The sequence below is a fragment of the Micropterus salmoides genome, unplaced genomic scaffold (assembly GCF_014851395.1).
Source record: "Micropterus salmoides isolate LMB-PRFRI ecotype aquatic unplaced genomic scaffold, ASM1485139v1 Ms_hic_scaffold_5, whole genome shotgun sequence".
Taxonomy (NCBI): Eukaryota; Metazoa; Chordata; class Actinopteri; order Centrarchiformes; family Centrarchidae; genus Micropterus; species Micropterus salmoides.
Window position 1 is genome coordinate 6,900,247 of NW_024044237.1, and position 22,894 is coordinate 6,923,140.

General features: G+C 42.0%; 1 protein-coding gene across 1 annotated transcript in view; it reads right to left on the reverse strand.

Moving 5' to 3' along the window:
* LOC119889140 (GDNF family receptor alpha-4-like) overlaps positions 1 to 22,894 on the reverse strand; it is a 123,552-nt gene that overhangs the window by 72,181 nt on the left and 28,477 nt on the right. Inside the window, exon 2 of the mRNA XM_038700010.1 lies at positions 7,403 to 7,699. Within this exon, the coding sequence (XP_038555938.1) occupies positions 7,403 to 7,699 (297 nt within the window). The remainder of the gene's footprint in view (positions 1 to 7,402; positions 7,700 to 22,894) is intronic.

Genomic DNA, 22,894 nt, shown 5'->3' on the forward strand with positions numbered 1-22,894 from the left:
GTATTATTTGTGTAGCAGTTAGTGACATTACATCTTATACCCTGCTAGGATTAAACCTCTGTATTGTCCTAATGGATCAGGAGAACAGTTGCATATCTTCCAGAAACAGCAACTCAGTATCACGAGTGCTCCACACTGCCACACTACAAACTGTCTGTCTGCTGCCTGACTGAACTGTCCTGGGTCTGGAAGATCAGCCATGTGTGGTGCATGGAAACACAGTAGTCTGGATGTTGTCCACAGTCCTCAGATTCTGGCCTGTAAAGGAATATATAGTTGTTAGAACCCCAAATTGGAAAGATCGGTGTAACTGGAAAGAACATTCATCAACATGATCAGATATTTTTATTGAACAGGGGTTTGTTGTTCCCTGTACATTGACCTGGTGTCCACATTACACACAAGGTCAATGTACATGACACAGATGAGCCCATGGCTGAAGCAGAGCTGTAGTTAGTTGTTGTAATCAGTAAACAATAATAAAAAAGTAATAACAATAGTGATGGATTACATTTATAAAGCACTTTATGTTTTGACACCAAAAGGGCTTCGGGGGAAACACCAGAGAAACTTTAAGACAAGCACACTGGGAAATAATATACTAATATTAACATATGTATATATATATATATACACACCTGTTCATATATCGTTGTTGGAGGTCGACGCAGGTCCTACAATATCTGCTCCTTGGCTTGCACCTCGTCCTCCCCGTCCTGCCTCTTCTTCTTCGGACCCTGGCTGCCCTCCCTCCTCTGCCTCGCCTTGACCCCGGTCCTGTCCCGGTCTGTGCTTGGCTCTGGAGTGCAGTCCTCATCAGAGACCATAATGCTGTCACCATGGAAGCTCTAACATGCAAAACAACGTACATGTTATGAGTCTAACACGAAATTAACTTTCATGTAGTGTAACTGATGGAAACGGGAAAATTTATCAGCCTGTTTTTAGCTTTGGCCAGTGTTTCCGCAGCTGTTAGCACAGCTACCTGATGCTAACAGTTAGCTAGCCAGCTCGTTACTGATTAAAACTCGGTCTTTTTAAACCTATCCAATATAACATGCTAGCTTGATAGTGAGTACTAACAGCCGGGTTAGTTGTTTCTTTTCATAATGATAAAGTTAGATGTTTTCTTACCCCTGATATGAGCCGCTGCACTGCGCTCCTCTCCGCTCGTCACACTTCACATGTTTTGGGGTCGTGGCTTTGGAAGGAGCCCAGAAGGGAGGGGGTGGGAGTTTCTCTGTTGGATACTTTCAAAATCCAGCAGTTTCTTGCTAGTTTCTCAAACTTACCTAGCCTGCCTTTAAGGTTTCTTAAAAGGAAGTTTTTCCTTGCCTGTATCACCAAGTACTTCTGTCGCTTTCTGCAGGTATTTCTGGCTGTGGAATCTCCATCTGTGGTTGCGGGCATTCTGCTTCCCCCATGTACTGCTTGACACAAGAACCCATACCCTAAACTCAACAGGAAGTCAGCCATTTTGAACTTTACGGCCATTTTTGGATGATTTACACACTCTATACTTTAACAAACTCCTCCTAGGGATTTAGTCCGACCGACGTCAAATTTCTGCTGTGCCTTCTAAAGGCATTGAAGATGAAAAGTTGTGCTATTTGCGAGATTTCGTCAATGGGCGTGTCCGTGGCGTGGCGTCAAAGATCAACTCTTCGCCATGACACAGGAAGTTGTTGTAACTTCAGTGTAAATGCTCACATCTGCACCAAACTGTACATGTAGGATGAGAGTCCCGCCCTGAACACATGTACATGCCGACATTCACCCACAGTCATAGCGCCACCTGCTGGCAACAGGAAGTGACCTTTAACGAAGCAGCCCCCGCCGCACGTTTCACCTACATGTCCGAATTTTCTGTGGTATGTGTATCATGTCCAGATGTACCACAAAGCCTCTTGGAGCGATGCCCTAAAACCAACAGGAAGTTGGCCATTTTGAATTTTACGTCAAATTTTGGATGATTTACACACTTCGTACTTTAACGAACTCCTCCTAGGGATTTAGTCCAACCGACTTCAAATTTCTGCTGTGCCTTCTAAAGGCATTCAAGATGAAAAGTTGCGCTATCTGTGAGTTTTCGTTAAAGGGGCGTGTCCGTGGCGTGGCGTCAAAGATCAACTCTTCGCCATGACACAGGAAGTTGTTGTAACTTCAGTGTACATGCTCACATCTGAACAAAACTTTACATGCTTGATAACTGTCCGGCCCCAAACACATCTACACGCCAATATTCATTTTTAGTCATAGCGCCAAGTGCTATGTAGCTTCACAAAGGGGACACAGGAAGTGACATATAATACCTTCATGCAGCGTCCGAAGCGCGTCGCAAATTCACAGCCGCACCGGCAGAGCTCCAGAATATGCAACGCGGCCGGCAAGTACCATTATTAATTTTCCATCTGTAACATTACTAATTTTACTGTTTATATTTCTGTGTGGATATTGTGTTGGCTGATTGAATTGAATTAAATTAACAGTTACCATCTGGGTAAGTTACCATGGTACTGCGTGAACCTAACCTGTTTAGTAGACTAGAAAATTGAGTTAGCCTGTGTGGCCATGTCCTTTACCGGCCCTCTTCATATAACAATATATGTATAAAAATTGAAAACTGGCAATTACAACATTTGTTGTGGGGTCCCACAAAGCTCAGTTCTAGACCCAATACTGATATACAATTGTACATTTCACTTTCACAACCTTAGCCCTATAAATGACCTTAACAAATGTATCAGTGACATTAGACACTGAAAGCCACATACATTCATGTGTGTAATGCCCTTCATGGCAGACTTCCCAAAAATACTGTGGGACAGCTCCAGCTCATTTAAAAAGCTGCAGCCAGAGTACTCAGTGGAACAGAACAACTTAACATATTCTATATTTAGATAACTTCACTGGCTTCAGGTAAAATAAATAATTGATTTCAAAGTTTTGCTCACTGTTTACAAATTTCCTTATGGTCTAGCTCCCAAATACATTTCTTACCTGCTCACTGCTTACAAACCCTCCAGAACCCATAGATCATTAGACACTGACTTCTTACTGTAACCCTGATCAGAAAATTTGGTGCATTCAGTTATTATGGGCCCATTCTATGGAATAAACTGCCTGATGATATAAGATGTACCACAACTGTGTTGTCTTTTAAAAGCAGGGTCAAGAGCTACCTGTTCTCTCAAGCCTATGGCTAACTAGTCCATCTCTCTGTCTGTGTGTCTGTCTCTCACTCTTTGGGTGGGTGGGTATGTTTATGTTAAAAAAAAAGTGTGCACGTGTTACAATTTGGGCTGAACTCAAGATTTATCATTTCTGACATAACTGCATCTGTAAAATCCAAATTATTTACATAAATTATTAGTAGAAGCCCTATGCACTATTTATAAATGTGACCAATAATTTGTTACCAATAATTTTACAATTAGATCAATTCCTCCTCTGTAAACTGTCATTCAACTGTCTCATCTCCTTTCAGTGAGCTGTCTACGGAGGCTGAGGCGTGTCAAATTAAAATAACTACAAATCAAAAGTTTGCCAACACTTTTCAAGAGAGACTTACAAGATGCATGCAATTTGCAAAACATGCCGTGGCGCTATAAAGTAACTTAAAAACTCACCTGAAGCAGCAACATGGTGTGAGCATGGAGACTGCTGCCTTAATTAATGATTTGCTGTTTGTTTAAGAAGAGCCACAGAAATAAAACCAAACTCTTAGTACCATATTGAATTGCATAGCATCATATGCTTTTGCATCAAATCAAATTGCATTGTATCACAATGAATCGCATTATGCTCAATCATGTCAAATCGCACTGCATCGTAATAGGGGTGAATTGTATCGTACCGCATTGGTAGTCACTTCACATATATCCTTAATGTATCAGATCTTTTGTTACCTAAATCCAGACCAAAAAGCCTCTTGGAATGATGCCCTGAACCCAGCAGGAAGTCGGCCATTTTGAATTTTATGGTAATTTTTGGAGGAATGACACCAGTGGTCACCAATAGGCTGGCCGTGGACAGATTCCTTTGATAGCAGAATAATAAATAAATATAAAAATTGATAGCGGCTGGTGCTGAAATAGATCTCAGTCATGACAGCAACATTTACTCACATAATCACTTCCTCTTAAGTGATTGTGCCTCCAAAATAAAAGCGTGAGAATGTTTTTTGCAGCAGTATTTCATGTTGAGTTTATTGAGAGCTTATACTTTTCTGAAGTTCTGAAGGACATTCGAAAGAGTCTCTGGCTTACTTGACACACCTCTGTAAAAGCCGCCAGTAGGCTAAACATGTGATTGGATTCCCCTGAATTTCCTCAGGGAAATGAAAATTAGTCTCCATAGGTTTATGAATGTGGATCAAACGCTGGGACACACACACACATGCTTAATTGCGAGCATTTGAAAAAGTGTCCTTATAGGCTGATCATTTTGTTTAACAAGGGAGAAAAAGGTCCACCGGATGTGTCCTGTACTCTACCCACTGAGCCAAATGTGCACGAGTATCCAAGGGTTTGAAATAATTTGACTGAAATAATGTTCTGGCCCGCCATGTAATGGCATGAGAAAAATTTGCCCCGATGTCAAACTTATTTGCCGACCCCTGATTTACACACTCCATACTTTAACAAACTCACTGTGATTGCTTTAGAAATAATAGTCCTCTCTCCAACCCTGCTCACTCACTCTGTTTTGTTATATAATACCCAATACCCAATCCTAAATCTTTAATGGCAAATACCCATCCTTAATCCTAAATGAATCCCCCAATGCACGCCAAAATTAGTCATGGAGTTCCACAAGGATCTATGTTGGGACCAATCCTGTTCACTTTATATTGGCTTCCTTTAGGAAATATCAGGAAGGATGCCATAAACTTTCATTGTAATGCAGACGATACTTAATTATATCTATTGATCAAGCCAGATGAAGCTAATCAGTTAGCTTAACTCCAAATGTGCCTTCAGGATGTTAAAACCTGGATGATAAAACTGAAGTTATTGTTCTGAGGCCAAAGCACCTCTGTGACGCATTATCTAAAGATATCGTTTCCCTGGATGGCATCGCCCTGGCCTCCAGCTCCACTGTGAGGAATCTTGGAGTTATCTTTGATCAGGACATGTCTTTAAGTCTCACATTAAGCAAATTTCAAGGACCACCTTTTTTCACTTACGTAATATTGCGAAAATCAGGAACATCCTGTCTAAAAATGATGCAGAAAAACTAGTCCATGCATTTGTTACTTCTAGGCTGGATTACTGCAATTCCTTATTATCAGGCTGCTCGAAAAACTCCATTAAGACTCTTCAGCTGATCCAGAATGCTGCAGCACGTGTTCTGACAGGAACCAGGAAAAGAGAACACATTTCTCCTGTTTTAGCTTCTTTGCATTGGCTTCCAGTAAAATCCAGAATAGAATTTAAAATCATTCTTCTCACCTACAAAGCTCTTAATGGTCAGGCACCATCTTATCTTAAAGAGCTCATAGTACCTTACTACCCCACCAGAGCACTGCGCTCCCAGAATGCAGGGTTACTTGTGGTTCCTAGAGTCTCCAAAAGTAGAATGGGAGCCAGAGCGTTCAGCTATCAAGCTCCTCTCCTGTGGAACCAGGTTCCAGTTTGGGTTCAGGAGGCAGACACCATCTCCACATTTAAGAGTAGGCTTAAGACTTTCCTCTTTGATAAAGCTTATAGTTAGGGCTGGCTCAGGTGAGTCCTGAACCATCCCTTAGTTATGCTGCTATAGGCCTAGACTGCCAGGGGATTTCCCATGATGCACTGAGCTCCTCTCTCCTCTACTTTCTCTCCCTCTGTATGCAACCTCATCCCATTATTGCATGTTACTAACACAACTTCTCCCCTTTCTGGTAGTCTTGTGCTTTCTCGTCCCTCTCCTCTCTCCTCCTATCACTTCCTGCAGGTTTTCTGGCTCTGGAGCTGTGGAGTCTGGATCTGTGGTTGCGAGTCACCTGCAGCCCCCGCGTTTCTGCTCAACACCCTCCACTACAATTATTGTTACTAGTCCTATTATTATTATTGTTATTATAATCATTAACATTACGATTATTATCATTAACACTACTATAAATATCTGTACCATTTTTCATTCAGTCTATAGCAACATTACCTTTACTGTCTGTACCTCTGTGTGTATATTGTGTAGGCTGCTCTCCCACCACCCTCCATCTCTCCCTCTTTATGGCTCTCTCTCTCTCCCTTGCCCTTTCTCTCTCCCTTTTCAATTTGGATGTTTAGTTTTAATTCTGAACCAATATATACTCCATAAGTATTGTCTGTGTATCAAAAGAATGCTATGCAGCTCCTTTTTGGGGTAAAAACACATCAGTGAGCCTCATTGTTGCACTGGGTGACATTCGGTCCCACATACACTACACTAGAGCACCATCTGTGGATTAATGAAAATATTCCCCAACAAATTTCCTCCTGTTTGAACATTTGTTATTATTGAGAATATTTTAAATATGAGGTTTGGGCTGAGTGCCACAGGCAGGCTAAGTATTGAGAGATGGTAACATATTGTTGGCTTTGGTATTTCAAAAGGGACTTTTTAGAAAAATAAAGTATATGCCCAACTTTATCCTTTAAAGCGAGCCTATATAACTTCCGCTGAACAGCAGCCTATGTGTCCACAAGTGGGATAATTTTAAAAAAACAACAGTATTAGTGCGGCGTTAAGCTTGTTGGCATACATTTGCCTATTACACATCCAGCAGATGTCAGAGCAACATTAGCACTCATTTTAAGTTGTGTTTGTGTACTCCAGATTAACAATATGCACTCTCCTTTAGCTCTGTTTTGGTCTCCAACAACTCTTGAGAAAAATATATTGCTATGGCTTTAGCTGCTAAATGCTCCACTATGTTCACCAGCTTGTCTCTAACTGTGTTTTTCTGCTGTTTGGTGCTGTGCAGGTAAGTGTACAGCGGGTTTATCAGAGTGTGTTTGCTAAAAAGCAACTGCCTGCTGCTGATGGAAACTATGCTGATGAGAGCTGTGACAGTGAACCAAAACAGTAAAATTGCTGGCTGAAAGACACTAAAAAGCTCTATAGAGCTGAAGGGAACTGCAGAGCAGGAGATAATTCGGTGGGGTCATCAGTAAAGGCAACCCCCTTACAATTATATGAATAAATCATAATCATAAATAAGTCATCTTTAAGCCCTGTGATAAACTGTTGACCTTTCCAAAGTGTACCTCACCTCTCATTCTCCATACTGGGATAGGTTTTAGCCACTACCTTGCATTGGATAAGCTGGTAAAGCTAATGAACTAATAGATGGAGACCCAGCTTCATATATATGCACCCACATACAGACCTACAAGCATATCCCCCACACCCCAGCCCCAGCAGAGGCCTAACTGACCTGGCAGCAGACGAACCCTCCAGTATATGCGCAGGCACTGCTCCTCCTTTCGGAAACCGCGCTGGCACTTGCAGGCCAACAGAGATGGGTGTTTGGCCAACAGAGCGTCCTGTCTCTCCAGGCACTCGGAAGCTGCTTGCACCCCCAGTGTGGACATCGATGGGTCGGCTGCACACAGTTCCAAACCCCGGTACAGCGCCTCGCACCGGGGGTCGCTGGAGCATTCCCGATGAGCTCCAACACAGTCAGTGTTGGAGGCATGGAGGGGGAAGATGGATGCTGAGGATGGAAACACACCTAAGAGAGGACATAAGAGATGAAGGGAGATAATTAAACTAAACTAAACTAAAATCCTGTAAATGAATACCAAGTCACTGGTGTTCGTGTTGGAAAGCAGCCTGCATCGCCCTTTCATAAGCCAACAGAAATACTTGCGGCATATTAACAGTATTTTGTCTCAAATGTAGGCTACGCATTGTAACATCTTCATCAGATGGTCGCTAGATTGATTCTGATATATTAACAAAATCCTCTCATTGTGCAAAGCATGGCTTTCATTTGATGAAATTATTTATTTCTCTAGTTCTCATTGCTATTTGTTTAATAGTGATGGACGATGGTGAATTCATTAAATAGAATGTCACCAGTAAAACTGATTTTGGCTTTCAGTCAGCTGGCTACCAGCTGTTACTTATACAGGAAAGAGTTATTTTTGAGAAGCATAGAGAGAGATATGGGTTGATACATCAGTCCTGTTGGGCTACGCGTCGCACACCTCTTCCTCTGTATGTAGGCTTATCCTACTTCATTCAGCAATGAGCTGCTCCTGTATTACTGCCATAATAATTATTCACGTTGTAAAGATTATTATATGCTTATATTATATGCTTTTTACATGCTATATGCTTATATATGCTTTAGGAATAATCAAATTGCATTGGGTGACTGAGCTATTGGAGATGGCAAATCATATGCAGCTCCCTTCATATCAAACAAGTGATTTGGCTGGCTACATGTCCATTTCAAGAACGGATACAGGCAACAACAGTAGGTGAGGCAGCTAGTAAGTATGTTATTTTAAAGTGATCCTTTCAATACCTTCATGTAGACTAAGTAATTCATTGTGTTAAACAGAAATAGCTAAATTAGAGAGAATCACCATGCAAAGCAAAGTACATTTCCTAGAAATACCCACTTTGCACAGTGGCTGTTTCTGACCTGGTGAATGAATGTGGATGAAACACTTATTATTCCAAAAAGAGACTTGAGACTTGATTTGGACTTGACTAAAATGACTTTTGAAGATCTCTGTCAATATTAAAACACAAAGTAACTTGTACTTAGTTAGCAGTTTATGGAGTTCTTTTATACTTTTACTTGAGTAAAGATTTATTAGTACTCTACCCTACCACTCCGACAGAGGAGTACAAATAAAAGTGATGATGCAAAACAGCTAATAAGCTGCAATATATCAGACCAGCCCATACAGGTACTTTGTAAAACATCATGGCCGTCCTGGCTTTTTGGGGGATAGAAAATGAAGATCCTATAGACATCAATGCAATTTTAAGTGTGTTCATATTTTGACAAGTGTGTATGCATTCATTTCATGTTAAACAAACCTTTGATTATAGATAATTAGTTTCCGACCTTGTCTGAACCTGAACATTCACGATACCTAAATAAATTAAGGGTGATTTGTCAACTGTCAGGTCCCTTCAGTCTTCCCCTGTCCAAACTGGACCAGACATTGCTTTTCTTGAAATCTGACTGAATCACCAAGTATCTTTAGTCTAAGTATTGCTTAGCCAGTTCATACAGTAGCCAACTGTGTGAGCTAGGCTGAGATTTAGTTGGAGACAACTGATGCTGTTATATTGTAATACTGTACTCCAGCAGCCTTCCTCAAGCTAGCTATCATCAGTAGTAACCGTGAGAACTAGAGTTTCTGGTGTCACACAGTCTGTGTGCATGTTGTTACAGCTAGCTACAGCGAATGTCTGTACATTGGCTGTGTAAAGCAAATAAACCCAGACAGCAAAACAGTCCAGCAGTTAAATTCATGCAAATGACGGAAGGCAAACATTTGCTTCCACCTCAACAATAGCACTACATTCTAAGCTAGATAGCTTTTGTAATGTGTGGAACCCAAAGTTTGTCCAAGAAGAACTGTTGTTTTCTGAAGTGTCGATGCTTTGATTTGCAATAGCAAAAGGAAGAGGCTCCCCTGGTAAAATCCAATAACTGATACAAACAGGGGAAGTGCAGAGAAGTTGTCTGAGGACAGCAGAAATGTCATACAGGGAGGAGAAATAGGGGAACGGGAAGATAGATGAAAAAGGGGGAGGTGGGAGCAAGAGAGAGCAAGAGAGATAGAGCCAGAGAAAGAGAGCGAGAGTTCCAATGTGAACCTTGATGGGTTGGACACGCGCACAGTATGAGGTACAATCAGCATGAACCACCAAAACTGATGTTCTTAGAATCACACAAAGATGCGCACATATGCACACACACACAATTGCAAAAAACAACACAGAGACACACACGCATGGCTGCCCTGAGAAGGACCCTTTTATGTGTATGTCCTGCTGGGAGAAAGACTGGGAGGCACAGAACCCATCATTACTACCAGAACACAATACTGCACAACCATGGGGGTGGGGGGGGCCAATCCGTCTTAGACACACACACAGACTTCCACACATACATCTCGGTGTCAGAATAAAGTGGCTGAGAGAGCATAAACAGCTTAACATTCAGTGCCGGATCAGTAGACAGTATGTAAATTGAATACTGAGTGTGCTGATGAAAGACTAACCACATACATAAAACATTGTTGGTTGAACAAACAGTCTTTGTTGAGCACTGCATCCCAACTCTGCCACAACTCACTTTGTCCACACACCAGACTAACTGCTCAGCCTGACCGGCTTGATCCTGACCACATCTCTGACCAGAGGCCGTCCTGTATAATGCCAACTTCGCATCACCTTTTACAAACAAACTCATTTTCGTATGCCAAAGGCACACACCCAGCACAGTGTAAAATTTGTTTTGGTATTTTTCCTAAATTATGGCTTAGCTGAGTTCAAAGCATTATGTAGTCTTATTTTTTATGTGAAGGGTCATCTCAGTCATGTACATAGTACATTACCAGTTCAAAATAAAGCAGTACACTGCTTCACAGTTTGCTTCCTGCTTTCTTACAGTGCTGCGGACACTTTGCTGCTTTCTCTTGCCTCTGCTTGCATTATTTTACTTAAATTCTTTTTTTTTTCAACTAGAAATTATGAGCAGCAGCTCTTGGGTACTTTTAAATCACTTGGGCTGTCATTTATTCAGATAAAGTATAGATTTTAAACACTTTTATGATCTGAAGTGCTACGCGAGTGCGGCCTATCAATAGTACTAGCCTGTACTGCAGTGACTGGAGTTGGGAAATGGGAGGACGAGTAACAGGCAGAACCCTGCGCCCTGAGATTTGTGATGCGACTGGCTGGCCTGCATTATCATCCAGGCAGAGCGCCTCTTCAACCCCTGTTCTTAGTAGGACACAGCCGTGGACAGCTGAGAAAGGGACAGTTACCAGCAGACCTCCCCAACTAATGGGTAGGACAGCAACAGCAGGACGGATTTTCACCACTCTTGCGGGACCCTGGACCTCCGTCCACCTCCACCACTGGCTGTAAGTCTTCAGCCAGGTTTGAGACGTGTCACATACACGGCGTCGACCCACTCCACAAAGGCGTAAAAGCCCAGCAAGCTGATATGGGCTGGGTCCAGGCTACAAGGAAAATGGCACTCATGACTCTTCCCAGGACAAGCCCAATGTGCTGGTAGCCTTCTCCATTCCTTTCCTTTTCATTAGAAAAAGAATGGTGAATGTGTTAAGAAACAGGAAGCACTGAACATATCCAAATTTAGTATATTTAGCAGTAGTCAGCTGCAGCCTCTTGAAAAAAGCGGGGCAGATAATGTTTTTAACACACTAAATTTAGCTTCATTAAACATTAGGTCTTTGGCAGGAAAAACATTTTTAATCAATGATAATCACGCACAATATTAATTTCATGTTTTTAAAGTTTTTAAAGGAGTTTATAACTGAATAAAAATGAATACTTTTATCATTGAGGTGAAAAGGTGCCACATGCACATTTAAAGACTTTAGGCTACTTCAGGCTTGTCTGCATGTATGTAGACTCAGCAGGGATTAAATTAAATGAGAAAAGTTGATCTACAGGAGAAACATATCTGACAGCAATACAGTGCTTTACTGCATTATATTACAATATATATATTTTATATTTGAACTGTCACCTGAATTTTGTGTTTCCTTTTATATAAATAAAGATATTTCCTCAATAAATTGGTGCAGAAAAATTCACCAGAATTGTTTAAAGTAGTGTTTAAAGCCCAAATGTTTCAGGGAAAGTATCCCCATACCCCAATAATTAATATCATTAGTGTTAGTGGTGACCTGTACAGGGTGTCCAGGCAGTTGTTGATGGATGTATGAATGTATATATGGCCTATGATATTTAATAATTAAGATGTAGCTCAACTGATCACATAACATTGACCAGTTGCAGACTTTGGTGTATATACTATATTTGCCCTTATTGGAACTTCTTATGGATGAGAACATCTGCCCCATGCTGAAAATGTAGTTGTCACATTCAATTATTCCAGCAAAATCAAATGTGTGATCCACATGATTAACCTTTAGTGGTAAGTGGTCACTTAGATTTTTTGCAGTGAATGTACTGTGGATAGATGGTGTCCTCTAGAAAGCTTAGTAAAGGCCAGCAGGCAGCAGTGTTTTTGCAGTGGTCTACTTTAACATGATCAACTGAGGAATCTACTTAATATCCACAAATGAATGACAGTATGTAGGTTTTCTACTTTAATATTTTCCTTTTACCGTTCCAGGAGTTTACAGGTTACAAAAATGAGATATTTATTATTATTATTATTATTAGTGAGCTGCTGCAGACTACAGGCGACATTAGCCACTACTAATGTTAGTACCGACAAATGTAGCAGCTAATCACTAATGTCTTCCAAGATGGCGGCACAGACTGCCACCTCGGGATTACGCTCCGTAGTGCTTTTTGTGTTTTTGTTAATTAACCCTCTTTTCTGCCGTCCTTCTCTGATAAAAGTTACCATAGAGGGACGGCAAAAAAAGAGCGTTAAACATTGGACTTTCTACTGCTCATACTATTCCACCGCTCTTTATTGACTCTGGAACTTTTATTAGTTATTAGTTGGAGGAGCAGCAGCTCTGTTTGGGATCCTTCGGAAACGGTGCAGGGGAAAACGTGCAGGCACGCTAGTCAAACTGAGACAGCGGGGAGTTCGCACTCCCTTCAATCCACCTGGTGAATGTCCGCTCTCTGGCAAAATGGACGAACTACTGCTCCTCAACAGAACCAACTCGGACTTCTGCAGATCTGCTGCCCTCTGTTTCACCGAATCCTGGCTCACCGAGCACTTCACGGACAGCGCACTTCACCTATCGGGATTTAATCTCATCCGCGCGGATCGCGAAAGGGAGCTCACGAGAAAAACTGACTCTGTTTCTATATAAACGAAGGTTGGTGCACAGATGTCACAGTGTTGAAGAAATCATGCAGCCCTCACTTAGAGACATTATTTATAAACTGCAAACCTTTTTATTCTCTGTGGGAGTTTTCTTCGTTTGTTCTTGTCGCTGTTTACATTCCACCTCAGGCCTGTGTTAGTGAGGCGTAACTACACCTGGCCAACCAGATAACTAACCTGGAGAAAAAACATCCAGACTCCCTGCTCATTGTTCTCGGGGACTTCAACAAAGCAAACCTCAACCATGAACTCCCAAAGTACAGACAGCATATTAAGTGTCCCACCAGGGACACTAACACACTGGACCACTGCTACACAACATTAAAGGACGCCTATCGCTCTGTCCCCCGTGCAGACTTGGGACTCTCTGATCACTGTCTGGTTCATCTTATCCTGACACACAGGCAAAAACTGAACTGAAATCTGCTAAACCTGTTGTAAAGACTGTGAAGAAATGGACCAACAAGTCAAAGCTGGAGTTTCAGGCCTGCTTTGACTGCACTGACTGGAATGTTTTTGAAGCTGCAGCCACTGACCTGGACGAACTAACTGACACTGTGACATCTTACATCAGTTTTTGTCAGGACATGTGTGTGCCGACTAAAACAGTCCGCACATACAACAACCAAAAACCCTGGTTCACAGCGAAACTCAGGCAGCTTCATCAGACCAAGGAGGAGGCCTTCAGAAGTGGGGACAGAGTCTTGTACAACCAGGCCAGGAACACAATGACTAAAGACGTCAAAGCTGCAAAGAGGTGCTATGCTGAAAAGCTAAATAACAGCTTTGCAGCCAATGGCCCTGCGTCAGTGTGGAGAAGCCTACGGACACTCACAAACTACAAGAGACCATTCCCCAACACTGCTCAGTATTCAAACCTACAGTAGAAACCAGGTTTCTACTGTAGGTTTGAAAAGCCACACCTCTCCCCCACTCCAATGTCACCTTCAAACAGTCACCTTCCCCCCTCTGACCTCTAGAAGATCAGGAAGGCTCCTGGACCTGACGGTGTCTCACCATCATCGACCAGCTGGCCCCCATCTTCACTCAGATCTTCAACAAATCACTGGAGCTGTGTGAAGTTCCCTCCTGCTTCAAACGCTACAGTCATCCCGGTCCCAAAAACACCCTCCATCTCTGGACTAAATGACTACAGTCCTGTCGCCCTGACATCTGTAGTCCTTTGAAAGACAGGTGTTGGCCCACCTGAAGGACATTACAGGCCCCTTGCTGGACCCCCTGCAGTTTGCCTACAGGGCTAACAGGTCAGTGGATGATGCAGTCAACTTGGGTCTGCATCACATCCTGCAACACCTCGACTCTCCAGGGACATATGCAAGGATCCTGTTCGTGGACTTCAGCTCGGCATTCAACACCATCATCCCAGACATCCTCAGCACCAAACTCACCCAGCTCACTGTGCCAGCCTCCACCTGTCAGTGGATCACAGACTTCCTGACTGACAGGAGTCAGCAGGTGAGGCTGGGGAACATCACATCCAGCCCCCGGACTTTCAGCACTGTGTGCTCTCCCCACTGCTCTTCTCTCTCTACACCAACGACTGCACCTCAGGGAACCCAACTATCAAACTCCTGAAGTTCGCTGACGACACAGCGGTCATCGGCCTCATCTGGGACGGTGACGAGTCGGCCTACAGACGGGATGTTGATCAGCTGGACTTCTGGTGTGGTCAGAACAACCTGGAGCTTAACACGCTCAAAACTGTGGAGATGACCGTGGACTTCAGGAGGAGCCCCCCACTCTGCCCCACTCTGCCCCATCACCATACTCAACAGCCCTGTGTCTGCTGTGGAATCCTTCAGATTTCTGGGATCCACTATTTCCCAGGACCTGAAGTGGGAGCCCAACACCGACACGATCATCAAGAAGGCCCAGCAGAGGATGTACTTCCTGCGTCAGCTCAGGAAGCTCAACCTGCCTAAGGACCTGCTGATCCAGGTCTACACAGCCATCATCCAGTCTGTTCTCTGCACCTCAATCACTGTCTGGTTTGGATCTGCCACCAAAAAGGACAGGAGCAGACTACAACGGACAGTCAGGACTGCAGAAAAAATAATCGGTGCCAACCTGCCCTCCATTCAGGACTTATCCATTTCCAGAGTCAGGAAACAGGCAGGAAACATCACTGCAGATCCATCTCACCCCGGACACAACCTGTTCCAGCTCCTCCCCTCTTGTAGGCGCTATAGAGCACTGTACGCCAAAATCAACAGACTCAGGAACAGTTTCTTCCCACAAGCCATCACTCTGATGAACAGCTGATTTCTGACTCACAGTGTCAGGAACATTTCCTGTGCAATAACCTAGTAACTCTGTCTCTAATCAGCACCTGTTTACTGGTTTCCACTTATTATTTATTTATTCATTCACATATTATTTCAGTGCTGTTCATACTATGTCATATTGTATATACTGTATACCAATACACCTACCTCAGGTCATAAGGTCATAGGTCTTATTTATTTTTTCCAGCATCCTTTGCACTATGCTCCATCACACTGTGTACCTGTATATCATATCCACCTTCAACATGTACATAATGAGAATAGTTTACTCCTGCATCCTTTGCACTCTGATCACTGCAGTATTTGTCAATATGTCTATATTGTTTTGTTCATAGTGTGTATATTAATGTTGTCTACTCTGTAGTTTGTGTCTGATTTTATTTTATTATTATTATATTATTATTTTATTATTGTATAAGTAAGCACATCGTGAACAATGTACAATCCTGAGTCAAATTCCTTGTATGTGTACATAACTGGCAATAAAACTCTGATTCTGATTCTGATGTGTGGAATACAAGAGATGACATCTTTAGTTTTGCTATATAATTTTCTTTTTTTTAAACTATCTATCATCAGATTGTTATTCACGTCGGCGGTAATGACTCCCGGTTACGCCAATCGGAGGTCACTAAGATTAATGTTGAGTCGGTGTGTACATATGCAAAAACAATGTCGGACACCGTAGTTTTCTCTGGACCCCTGCCAAATCTGACCAGTGATGACATGTATAGCCACATGTCGTCATTCCGCCGCTGGTTGTCGAGGTGGTGTCCAGCAAACGATGTGGGCTTTGTTGATCATTGGCAGACTTTCTGGGGAAGACCTGGTCTGATCCGGAGAGACGGCATCCATCCCACTTGGGAAGGAGCAGCTCTCATTTCTAGAAATCTGGCCAAGTTTATTAGTGGACCAAATCCATGACAACCCAGAGTTGAGACCAGGAGGCAGAGTCGCAGTTTAACACACTTCTCTGCCCTTCTTTTTCAGCAGTTACCCACCCAAAACCCTACGCAGAGTCGCAGTCTAACACACTTCTCTGCTCCTCCATTTCAGGAGTTACTTAGTGAAAATCCTATAGTGACGGTGTCTGCCCCCCGACCATCGAAATTATTTAAAAAGGTAAACAGAAGAGGAGCTGTGCATAAAAACCTCATAAAAATTAAAACCACAAGAGCAATAGTGCAAACGAATAGGAGAGTTAAATGTGGACTCTTAAACATCAGATCTCTCTCTTCTAAAGGTGTACTAGTAAATGAACTAATATCAGATTATGATATTGATTTATTTGGTCTTACTGAAACCTGGCTGGGTGATGGAGAATATGTTAGCCTAAATGAATCCACCCCTCCCAGTCATATTAATACTCACATTCCTCGAGGCACAGGCCGAGGAGGTGGAGTTGCAGCTATCTTCGACTCTAGCCTACTAATCAGCTCTAAACCTAAACTAAACTATAACTCATTTGAAAGTCTTGTTCTTAGTCTTTCGCACTCAAGTTGGAAATCACTGCAACCAATTCTTTTTGTTATAGTGTACCGAACACCTGGCCCGTACTCTGAATTCTTATCTGAATTTGCAGAGTTTTTGTCAACTTTAGTCCTTAAAACGGACAAAGTTATTATTGTAGGGGACTTTAATATTCATGTGGACGTTGAGAATGGCAGCTTCAGTACTGCGTTTATCTCTTTGTTAGATTCCATCGGCTTCTCTCAGAGTGTTCATGAACCGACTCACTGTTTTAACCACACCCTCGACCTTGTTTTGGTGTATGGTATTGAAATTGAACATTTAGTGGTGTTCCCACAGAATCCCTCTTTATCCGACCACTGTTTGATAACTTTTGAGTTTGTATTGCTGAACTACTCGCCATTGGGCAAAAATTTCTATACAAGATGTCTGTCTGATAGTGCCATAGCTAAATTTAAGGATGCGATTCCATCAGCTCTAAATACATTAGCTAGTCACAAAGTAACGGAGGACTCCTATGCTAATTTCAGTCCCTCCCAAATCGATCATCTTGTTGATAGTGCTGCAGGCTCGCTGCGAATGACACTGACTCTGTAGCCCCTCTAAAAAAGAAAATACTAAAACAAAGACGGTTAGCTCCATGGTATAATACTGAAACTCGCAAATTAAAGCAAATATCACGGAAACTTGAGAGGAATTGGCGTTCTACCAAAGTGGAAAATTCTCGTTTAATTTGGCAAGATAGTCTTAAAACTTATAGGAAGGCCCTCCGTAATGCCAGAGCAGCGTACTACTCGTCATTAATAGAGGAAATAGGAACAACCCCAGGTTTCTTTTCAGCACTGTAGCCAGGCTGACAGAGAGTCACAGCTCTATTGAGCCAAGTATTCCCATAGCTCTCAGTAGTTACGATTTCATGAGCTTCTTTAATGATAAAATTCTAGCTATTAGAGACAAAATTCACCAAGACCTGCCCTCAATTGGCACCGACTTATCTCTTAACTCAGGAACCTTAGAAACAGCTGTAGAACCAGATACATGTTTAGACTGTTTTGCTTCCCTCAATCTTTACCAACTAACTTCAATAATTTCTTCATCTAAACCATCAACCTGCCTCTTAGACCCCATCCCGACTAGGCTGCTTAAAGATGTTTTACCCTTAGTCAGCACCTCTATACTAGATATGATCAATCTATCTTTATCAACAGGCTATGTACCACAGTACTTAAAGTAGCTGTAATTAAACCTCTTCTGAAAAAGCCCAAACTTGATCCGGATGTTTTAGCCAACTATAGACCTATATCTAACCTTCCATTTCTCTCTAAGGTTCTGGAGAAAGCAGTTGCTAAACAGCTGTGTGACTTTCTACAGAGCAATAGTTTATTTGAGGATTTTCAGTCAGGATTTAGAGCTCATCATAGCACAGAGACAGCACTGGTGAAAATTACTATGACCTCCTTATTGCATCAGACAAAGGACTTGTCTCTGTACTGGTTTTATTAGATCTTAGTGCTGCATTTGATACCATTGACCATCAGATCCTATTGCAGAGACTGGAATATTTCATTGGCATTAAAGGAACCGCTCTAAGCTGGTTTAAGTCCTATTTATCAGATCGATTTCAGTTTGTACATGTTAACAATGAGTCCTCCATGCACGCCAAAGTTACTCATGGAGTTCCTCAAGGATCTGTCCTTGGACCAATCCTCTTCACTTTATATATGCTTCCTTTAGGCAATATTATCAGGAAACATTCCATAAGCTTTCATTGTTATGCAGATGATACTCAGTTATATCTATCGATCAAGCCAGATGAAACTCATCAGTTAGCTAAACTTCAAATGTGCCTTCAGGATGTTAAAACCTGGATGACCTGTAATTTTCTCATGTTAAACTCAGATAAAACTGAAGTTATTGCTCTGGGGCCTAAGCACCTCCGTGACGCATTATCTAAAGATATAGTTTCCCTGGATGGCATCACCTTGGCCTCCAGCACCACTGTGAGGAATCTTGGAGTTATCTTTGATCAGGACATGTCGTTTAAGTCTCACATTAAGCAAATTTCAAGGACCGCCTTTTTTCACCTACGTAATATTGCGAAAATCAGGAACATCCTGTCTAAAAATGATGCAGAAAAACTAGTCCATGCATTTGTTACTTCTAGGCTGGATTACTGCAATTCCTTATTATCAGGCTGCTCGAAAAAGTCCATTAAGACTCTTCAGCTGATCCAGAATGCTGCAGCACGTGTTCTGACAGGAACCAGGAAAAGAGAACACATTTCTCCTGTTTTAGCTTCTTTGCATTGGCTTCCAGTAAAATCCAGAATAGAATTTAAAATCATTCTTCTTACCTACAAAGCTCTTAATGGTCAGGCACCATCTTATCTTAAAGAGCTCATAGTACCTTACTACCCCACCAGAGCACTGCGCTCCCAGAATGCAGGGTTACTTGTGGTTCCTAGAATCTCCAAAAGTTTCTCCATGGAGATCTTCTCTTACCAGAGACCACCTTCACCTTGGCTGGTGCAATGGCATCAATAACATTTGTAATTTTAGAACTAAAAAAATTATCTACAAGCTCATTGACTGAGACCTGTGAGACGGCGGGTGTCGAGGAGAAAGCCTCAATAAATTTTTCACTAGTGTTTTCAGTGATATGCCGTTTTGTGATTACCTCTGTTTTTTACATTTGTGTGCACGCAGATAGCACTCTGAAAGAAAACACAGGAATGATCAGAGAGAGCAACATCAGTCACCACAACCTTGGAAATGTTCAGACCCTTGGAGATGACTAAGTCCAAAGTGTGCCCCTTATTGTGTGTGGGCTCTGTCACATGTTGGGTCAGTCCATAATTATCATGAACACAACACAGTTCTTTAGTCCCTCTGTCCTGGGGGTTGTCATCATGGATGTTAAAATCACCAAGTCAATACAGATTATAGACAGCAGTTTACCAAAGTCATCAAAAACGTTTGCACAGTATTCAGGGGGCCTTTAGATATTTAGAAAAATAGCACGAGAAGAGGAATTCAGCTGAAGAGCCACATATTCAAAAGTAGCTAAATTTCCATAAGACATTTTTTTGCATTTGAGGTAATCATTAAACAAAATGGCAATTCCACCTCCTCTCTAGCTTCGCTCATAAAACTGAAGTTGGGAGGGGTAGACTTGATAAGGACAGCTGCACTGTTATCTTGGTCTAAGCAGGTTTCAGTTAATAGCTCCTGTGTTTCATTGGGTTTTCTGCTCATGTTTAAAACTTTCTGCACATTCAGAATCTCTCCCACGTATGTGTTCTCTGACATTTACAGAATATTTTGAGACAAAAGTCGTAACATTACCAGAATAAAATCATTATCTGATGAGAATGAAGTCATAATATTTTAACAAAATCTACTTGCCCCTCTGCTGTGCATTATTACCCTGGGTTATTGCTCTGCTGATATGGTAGTAGTGGTAGTAGGCTACCCCCTTTAGACCGTCTGACAGACACAGAGCCCATCTGTACTCGAGACGAGATCACTGCTCTTCATCAGAGATTGAAAACCGAAACTGAAAACACTTGTAATCAGACAGAAATCTCACCACACATCCACAGAAATGTTAACTTCAGCACCTCTGATAAAGTGCAGCTCACAGCCGCTTCAGAGGGAATTAAGCATCCTGGAGCAGAGAGACATTCAAACTGAGCAAAGTGTCTCAGAGGGAGGGGGACAGAGAGAGCGACAGGTGTCTGTGTCGCTGTCAGGTATTCTCTCACTACTTTGTGATTGTTAACCATTTGTGTAGCAAATACATTGATTAGACGCTGACTGATGACATTTATATTTAAATGTTTTGATTACAATTTTGCTAGGGACAATTCAGTAGTCGCAGACAAGCCCTGAAGCTGTGTGCAATGCACTCTCTCTCTCTCTCTCTCTCTCTCTCTGTACTCTCGTGCTTACTTTAAATGCAGGCAGGCAGGTAACAGTGGGGGGTCACGTTACATGAACTTATGTAGCAATATTAGCCTCCGTTCTTTTAAGACCCGCGAGACAGGCTGCGTCATAAAGATTATTGCATATTAATATGGAAAATATTTTTGTTGCTGTTGTTGAGTTACATTCAGGGCTTCAGTCAAAACATTACTCATCTTCTGCTGAGCTTCAATTGGTGGACAGATGACCTTACATTCTCCTGCAAAATGTCTTGATAAACTTCGGAATAAATTTTTCCATCGATGATAGCTAGTCCTTATTTTATTCATACATAAATAAATAAAATAAACTCATATCCTCTCAGTCATTTTGTTTAGTCTAAGATCCTGAAAGACTATTCAAGTTATTAATTAATTAATTATTATTAAACCTAAGTGTACTTTTATGATTCTGAGGTTTTGAACCATCTACCTTCTTTCTTCCTCATGCTTCTTACAACATGCTCTACAGTTTCTTCTTGCCCACAGTAGTCACAACAGCCTGAGTTATGTTTGCCTGTTTTGAACAATGTGCTGTTTAATCCAGTGTGTCCAAATCTAAGTCTTGATATGATTGTTTGGTCTCTCCTTTTACATGCTGCACTTATCATTTCTCCAACTCACTTCTGCACTCTGTAAAACCACCTCCACTTACTTTTGAAAGATAGAGCTCACAGCATTTTGATTTACATGTGAAAGCCTCCCCTAGACCTAGGGGAAGGGGGGTCATGGGGTCACCACTGACACACAAAATCCACATCAGTTCCTGACAGTTTTCGGTGCCGGCCAAATATTCCCATGAGCACCTGAACACAGCAAGTTAATGTACCATTAACTGCCAAACATTCAACTTTTCATGCAGTGGTTCTTACAGAAAAGTAGCATTGCCCAGGTATAATACAAAAAGAAAATGTATAGTTGACTTCCTACTTGTACTCTTAATTTTGTGAGGTACTTTTAGCTGGGGATTTTAACTTGGATTGGCTGTCCTCCATTCCGGACAGTTTATCTGTCTGAGATTCTTTAATCTCAACCAGTTGATAGTCCACCTCGCCCAAACCCCAAATGCCCTGAAAAGTCATCTTTACTTGATTTGTTTTCCGGTCGAGGCAGATGGCCGCCCACCCTGAGCCATGGTTCTGCTCGAGGTTTCTGCCTCTTAAAAGGAAGTTTTTCCTTGCCTCTGTCGCCTAGTGCTTGCTCTTGGTGGGAACTGTTGGGCTTCTGTAAATATCATCACAGAGTACGGTCTAGACCTGCTCTTTTATGAAAAGCGCTGTGAGATAACTGTTGTTGTGATTTGGCGCTATATAAATAAAATTGAATTGAATTGAATTGAACTTGTGTGTAGCCAGGTAAACCAGGGTTACAGAGTTCAATAGTGTTATTTGGGGTATAATGTTATGTAGTTGCTGGTGGGATTACTGCAGCAATAACGTTCCCCTCTATTTAATGGCACCGTCACTTTAAGAGTAGTACATGGGATGGATCGCGCGACAGCGTAGAGTTTCTGACGGGATGCGGGGAAAAACAGAAGTGTCGGCTCCACGGAGTGGAGTAACTGCAAGAGGTGTATTTTGGTTAATTGATACAGAGGATCTCTCCTTAAATAATGGTAAAGTACAATAGTAATCCTTAAAATCAGCAAATGGGAGAGTGAACTTGTAATGGAGACCAGGCATTCCATTACTTGAAATAGTTACTGAGTGTCTAGGTGGGGGTTAGTGATAAAGCAGGAGCCATAGACATTGTTATTTTGATTGTTTATTTAAGTTGTTAAATATTTGATAACTTTCGTCTGCGAGTAGTTCCAGAGGAGGTTGAGGAAGCACAGGGGAGTCTGGCCATCCTGCCTGTGTGGAAAAAAAACTCACATCAGTAATATTCAAGGTTCACAACATAGTATTAAGTGATTCTACTCTGTTCCAGTTAAATATCAAATTAGCTCACAGATAACACAAAAAATGGTAGTACTCACCTCTTCCTGGTTGTCTCCTCAGCAGGCTTCGGAGGCAAAAGAGTGTGGTATGCCCAAGCACCTGCTTAAGAGCTGCAGGAGCAAACCATGAAGCTGAGGGTAGGGGGAGTGAAGATCTCAACAATGCTGATTTATGTGATTATTTTGAGTGTATGTGATTGATTTATAGATTT